This window comes from Gouania willdenowi, chromosome 6 (assembly GCF_900634775.1).
Source record: "Gouania willdenowi chromosome 6, fGouWil2.1, whole genome shotgun sequence".
Lineage (NCBI taxonomy): Eukaryota > Metazoa > Chordata > Actinopteri > Blenniiformes > Gobiesocidae > Gouania > Gouania willdenowi.
Genome location: NC_041049.1, coordinates 64,834,679 through 64,841,830, shown reverse-complemented (window position 1 = coordinate 64,841,830; position 7,152 = coordinate 64,834,679). Strand labels below are relative to the sequence as shown.

Genomic DNA, 7,152 nt, shown 5'->3' with positions numbered 1-7,152 from the left:
ATTATGAACAGCCCACTTTGCTCCAACTTTTCTGCAAACATTCTATTCAAAGTTTGCATGAAGTGAAAACTACCAGCAGGTCTGAATCTATGGATCAAAGTGCAACTGTGCTGGCGTAGCATTTCGTGCAAACGTGGAGGTGAAGGAGGTGTAGTTGTCGCAAAAACAAGATCCCATGTACAGAAGCCTGTGGATATTGGGTTTTCAGTTGCAACAACAAAACAAGCCAACCCGGGATAAGCTCCTTGAGACTTTCTCGGATGTGTATGTGGGGGCGGTGGCTGCTTCTCGGCCTGGGATCTCGGGGGGGTCTGGGGGGCTGCTCGGCCGTTGGGGGGTGGCCTGGAGCTCCTTGGCCCCCACTCTTTCTGCTAGCCTGGCTGCATCTGCGGTCCCGGGGCGGCGTCTGGGTTTGCCGTAGCAGTTTTTGCACATACACTGGTCTATGATGCACTGGCACGCCTTCGGGATGTGGGATAAAACTCGTACTGGGCTTAACTTTAGACACGTTGATCCCAAATACCTGCTTTAGGTATTACCACTCACTCCTTCCTTCTGCCCACAGCCACCACCATTATACCTAAGATTCACACTTATCACCAGACTGGCTTGATTACACAACACAAAAAGCACAATATGTTCTACTACAACTTCACATCTTACTCTCACTTAAAAATAATAAATTATTCCCCACCCTTTCTATTCCCTGCCTTGAGTCTCTCCTCCTTGCTCCCTTTCTGGAAGAAAACAAATGAAGTTTCCTCAGTATATTTATGCATATGGTTTTTTTTTTTTTTTTTCATGAAAAACAAAGTTAAGTTCATTAAAAAGTGAAATGTTTCTTTTTCTTTTTCGAAAAATAATGACAATCATGAAAAACGTTTTCTCAGTAAAAAATAAAATCCTTGGAGAGATAAACAATGATGAATCTGCTGAGGTCTGCCCGCATTTTTTTAGTATAAGAGCAAAGCCAAAAGAGATGAACAACTGTTCTATTTCATAACATTCTATCTGATGTCTCACTATGGAATATACGCCTCCGCGTCATATCACAGAAGGGTTTCTCTGCTGTGCGGCAGCTCCCTGTTGCGGCGGGGCGGGCCGCTCGGGGCAAATGTGGGGCGGACTGCTCGGGGCCAACTTGGGCGGGGGTTGCTCCCTGGACCACTAGGGGTGTGGCTGGTTCCCCGCTGTGCCTAGGGTGTGGGGGTTGCCGCCGTGCTCCGTGGGGCCGTTCGGGGGGTGACTCAAGGTGGATTTCCGACTGTGCTGCTTGGCGTGTCCCTGGGACCCACAGTGCCCGTCTTCACGTGAAAACTATTTTATGTTAACTTAAAATGTGTTTTTTTTTTTTTTTTTAAGTGATGGCCACTTTAAATTTGGTTCAGCCATTGCAATAATAGATTCCATCCAAAAGGAAGAAAAAATAAATGTAATTTATGTGGCCTTTTTTCATTACAAATAAAAGCATATGCAAATAGTTTATTTTAAAAATCTGTCATCTTCTTTGGTTAAATTTCTGTTCCGGTTTTGAGGTTTTTACATCTGGTCACCCTAGTTGAAGAGGAAGGTGCACATTCCTCTCATTAACAATGTTTATTACTGGTAGTTATATTTATTAACACATTCAATGTTTATTCCATTTGTTTTTTTGGTGCTGATTTAACTTTGAGTTGCAGGTAAGAGCTCAACCTGTGACCGTCAGTCAGGAGAGAGACTAATCTGAGTGGAGAGGACCTTAATGAAGATGTCAATGCATCCCTTTTTACAACAAAAATGGCTTGTTTGAACAGAATGGACTTTAAATTGAAAATAAAATGTTGTGTCAACATCTAGTTCCTCTGAAAGGTTTTTCCCCCTTTCATCCCCTGTGTTCTGGACTGAGGCATAACTTACAACACCACACTTACATGGTTGGGTATATGTAAAGTTCTAATCCAGAAAGAAATTGTATTGTATAAGATGCTTAAAACATGACATATTGTTTACTGTAACCTCTGAGGCCACACACTCTCACACACACACACACAGCCAGAAAGATGCATGTTAACATTTGTGACATCCAATTTTGTTTATTAAAAACAAAATGGCCCATAATCCTTAATAACCGCCAGTGTCTACATGCAGCATCCTGAGATGAATTGAAGCATAGAAATATCATGTTCCTATTTTTTTTTGAGAAATAAGCATTCTGCATGTGCCTGCTGGTTTTGATATTCTTCTTGTTGATTCAAAGTCAACTTTGTTTGTCTCCTAGTAAGAGGAACTGCTTTATTCATATAATGTACACCTGGGTTTTGTTGTTAAATGTGCTCTATAAATAAATTGGATTGGATGTAATTCATACTAAATAAAACAGCACATACTACATCAAAGGCACTGTGCATATAATAAATCATGTATAAAAAGAAATATTCTGTTGATTAAAATCATTGCAGTGAATTTACATTTTAAAGTCCTAATAACTTTAATTTGAATTACCTGTAGTGTTATTATCTAAGGATAGCTGATTTATTTGCTGAGCATCAAATATTTTTTTTCTGCTTCAAACATTCAAATTTGAGATTAAGAAAACAATGACAAAATATTCAGAAAAGATTGTTTTCGGAATAGGATATTTAATCTAAATTATGTTTAAAATAATTGGTAATCAAGATGAATGACAAGCTGTTCTTCATCCTTTCCCCATTTAGATATATAGATATATAAAAAGAACACTGCTTGTTTTTAATAGAGAATTTATTTGAAGACCAGGATGAGAAATAAGCCCAAGGCTACAAACATCTTTTACTTTATGTTATTCCCTTTATTTGATATGGACATCACAATTACATTGGTAACCCAGATGTATTTTTTTTAGTGTAATAGCACATGCTAATTTACAACATCTGTCCACAGGAGGCTTTTAAAAAGGTTAAAAGTAACATAAATCATAAGAAAGTAAAAAGGAAATAGGCACTGCACAAAACATTACAATAAGAAAAGCAATATGCAAGCTAACATTTTCACATTAACATTTTGCAAGCTATGTCATGATAATATGCACAAGAACATGAACATTCAGGCTTTGCTCATCCTTAGTGATGAAACACAGCTGTCCACAAGCAGGCAGGCAGTTTCTAATGAAGCAGGTTTCCTCATTCCTGGTCCCTGAGGGTGTACAGTATATTCTGCACGTGTCTGATGTTATTCCGCTTCACCATATTTAACTCTAAAGTACGTTTACTCAACAAAGTCTGCTAAAAACCCTGGTACCATGATGCTCATTGCAATCGGGTGTTTTCAAGTTGTAGGAAGCAGCACAGAGCTCTCACAGATATGCAATAAGAAACATTCTACTGCAGAAAGCATGCATAAAATGTGGGTTCACCTGGTTTACAATGACTGCGCAAACAATCATGTTTCATAATAAATCCACTGTGGTGTAGCTTACATAATGGTGAAAAAATGTGTCACTTTTATCTAAAAAATTAAGTAGGATATTTTTTTTAAAACACGTTATTTACTTTGTTAAATCTGTTCGGTAATGTTTCTATTCCCTCTGAAGCACGTTTGCCTCACTGGAGCCTGCATTTATTATCTGAAAAGTAACAATGAGTTTGATAGACATTCTGAACCAGGGGTAACACAGTGCATAAATCAGAGGGTTGAGAAAAGAGTTGAGGAAAAACAGAAACATCACAAAGGCTATAGAGGAGGCACTGAGCACAGCATCCCCACCTACTATTGTCACACAAAAATATGGAGTTATGCACACAATGAAAACCACGACAACAACACTGACTGTTCGGAAGGCTTTAAGCTCAGATTTGTTTGTGGCGAATTGAGACACTTGGGCAGCTGCAACATGAGAACGCATGGAGTGAGCATGAGAAACCGCCACCACAAACACCCTCAGAGACATGATAGTAATGACAGTGACGGGTCCAATAAATGATACAGAAACATCCACGATACCGCCAACATAACTAACGACAACCACACATTCCCCAAGGCAGGAGTTGTACCTGCCGGGTAGTTCCAGGTTTTCCTTCAGGATCAAAGTGTGAAAGAAGACACAGATGACCCAGCACAGAGACACACAGATCTTCACCCTGTCTGCTGTTACTTTAGTGGGATACTGGAGAGGTTCACACACAGCCACGTAGCGATCAACTGATATGAGTATAATTGTTCCTATTGAAGCAGAGGTGAAAATATAATTCAGATAAAAGTACAGACTGCACATTAGGGCTCCAAGGAACCAGCAGCCATCAATGAGCAACATTTGAAATAAAATAAGGAAACCCACAAAGAAGTCTGAGACTGCCAGGGAGAGGAGGAGGAGGTTAGCTGGAGTGTGGAGCTTCCTGAAAGATAAGAAACACAAAGCAGTCTGATTAAAAACAGGATGTAATGAACACAATGACAGAAGTTGTGAATACCTGAAGTGGGAGATGGCAATAATAACAAGCAGGTTAAGGAACACAGTGAGCACAGAGACTGAGGATAGGGAGACATGAATGAGCACAGACACTGAGGAAGAGCGTACGATTCTCCTGCACGAGGAGTTAAGATGTGGAAAGCAGAGCTCGGCTTCATCAGAGGATGAAGATGCCATCTTTAACCACCAGAAGGAGAAGCTGCGGCATTCACGCAGCCTTCTGCCTCAATCCCCAACGTTAAACTACTTTTGAATACATTTAGCTTGTTGTTGCTCCACCCTTTCTAAACTTCTACATGTCCTCTTTTGAATATTTACATATTTCCCTCCCTAAATCATTCTTGCTCATCCTGTCAGAGAAACATAAAAACAAATGTGATTAAAACTGCAAATCTTTTCTTTTTTTTTTTTATGAAGGTAACAATTAAACCAACAACAGAGAGAATTACAGCAAAATTTATGAATGCATTACAGTATTTATTTTTAAGAGTTTACAAAACACCGTTATAGGCCTCAAGCAGGGGAGCGTATATTTGTCAGGCACAATGATGCTTCTTTTCTCTTCTTCTTCCGTGTGCTTCTTTTTTTTAGAAAACAATTTAAAACAATTTGCTGAAATGATTTTTAATTTACCAAAAAATCTGTCCTTTTATTTATAATTATATTTTACCTAGGTATGAACATGTATTATTGTATATTTTGTTTTTTGTATTTTATTTGAGAATTTGTTTTATTTTTGCGGTCTGTTGAGATGATGTCACCGGTTGTTTCGTGCGACTCTCCTCAGACCCCGCTGAGGAGAGGTAAGAGTTTAACTGTGCTTCAGTAAAACATTTTAAATGGTGGTTAAAACTGTAGTGTTAAGGGATTTTGTAGGATACATGGGGTGATGCTGCCTCATGTGGTGGGGCTTGGGAGGTGGTAAGGAAGGTACTTCAATAAAGTTATGCTTAGTTAGTACCACCTAACTCTACAAAAACTATACTCTGTGAAGTTCATAGACCTTTTTAATATCATGGTAACTGTTTTATTTTTTTGTTTGTAAATGCTAATTAGGCTAACTTTAAGCTAGCGCATCTGAGTGGCTTCTCATGTGGTCCATTGTATTTTCTTTTCCCCTCATGGCCGGCCAAGCCTATACGCAGACTAAGCGACTGCTTAGGACCCCTGGCCTCTTGAGGGCCCCCAACCTGGCAACCCCACTTGCATGTTACTGGTACTGCTGTGTGCATCATAACTGCAGGGCACATTTCCAGTAAATCTATCCAGCCATGCATATATTTGTAATTACAAACTGGCAACCTCGAGAGTGACGTTGGACCTGACCTTGCCGTGATTGGTCAGCTCATTGTAAGCAAGTAGCGTGGAAGAAAATGTCTGATAAAAACTACAGCACTCATCATGTCAAAAAGAATGATCCCATCCAGAAGCGTAGGTGGCGTGCGGAATCGCCTACTACACTTCAACATGTTCATAAATGATTCCTTTCCCCTTTAACACCGAAAGAATATCTGTAATATTACGTGAACTGCTAGCATAGCATCTCTTCTTCATGCTTGAATAGCTGCATGCCAACCGACCACTGGGTTACCAGCGCCCTCTACTGGTCGAAACAAATATCTGATGTAAATACAGTATAATGACTAAAATGGAATATCTATTATGAAATAACTAATAGCTTTCACGTTTTTCATGTTGTAGGCTTATCAATCACTAAAGCTTCTGAGTTTCCTGGTTTTACCCCATGGCCCTGTTTGCAATTTAATTTATTTTACTTTACTTTTAAATGTGACCAGCAATGACTTGTTTTAAAACACGGTGGGCTTTTTTACCACCAGGCTTATCAAGTTTTTTACCACGCACACAATGGGCCCCATATACTAATTTTGCTTAGGGCCCCCAAATGACCTGGGCCAGCCCTGTTTCCCCTTTAAAGGTGTGCATGTAGAAGCCCTGTCTATGAAGTTTCTGTACTGAATGTTTTTTTTTTTTTTGAACAGGTATGTGAGCCCTCTTTTTGTTGTATGTATATTCTGATTATATTAAGGAGTTTGTTATTTTAAGATAACATTAAGTGTGTGGATATTAGCTTAACTGTCTAAATTCATTTTTGGTCTTGACAAAACTGTCTTTTAAAAAAAATGTTAATATTGACTTTGACTATATGGTCACATTAAGCCATGGCCACAGGAAGTGGGGGTGCTGCAGTACCCCCTAGTGGTGAGAGGGAGACTTTTTAAAAAATTGCAGCCTTTTTATATTTAACTGGCATGTTGTATTATTACATGAACTACTGCACATGAATTTACTTCGTGCACTGCTGATTAATCATTTTTTTTCTTCGCTTTTCCTTTCTTGAGACAATTACAGAAGAAAATAATATTTACAAATGTTGTACATTATAATACAGTGTGTGTGCACAATTTGAAAATTACTTATGAATATTTTGGGAAATTATTTTGACTTTAACTTAATTCTCTTCTGCTACTCGACGAAGACGGTCGCATTTTTAAACTGCATATAACCTAACCTTGCATATAACCTAACCTTGCGTATAAAATCCTTTCTGATTTCTAATTATTTTTAGACCTAATCAACACAGGTTCACGTTCACGGAAGTTACTTGTCAACGTCAGGCAGGCTAGTGGTCACGGAGTAAAGAGGTTTCCGACTCGCTTCATGCAGCAACATACAGCCATGGCAGCAGCAGGCTGGTAAATTTACAGTCT

The 7,152-nt window shown here is 39.1% G+C and overlaps 1 protein-coding gene across 1 annotated transcript; it reads right to left on the bottom strand.

Moving 5' to 3' along the window:
* Positions 1-3,532: 3,532 nt before the first annotated feature.
* On the bottom strand, positions 3,533-4,600 carry LOC114464283 (trace amine-associated receptor 4-like). Its single transcript, XM_028448329.1, has 3 exons — positions 4,425-4,600; positions 4,288-4,349; positions 3,533-4,176 (listed from the first exon to the last, which is right to left on the bottom strand). The coding sequence occupies exons 1-3, from the start codon at positions 4,598-4,600 to the stop codon at positions 3,533-3,535; spliced, it is 882 nt and encodes a 293-aa protein (XP_028304130.1).
* Positions 4,601-7,152: the final 2,552 nt, after the last annotated feature.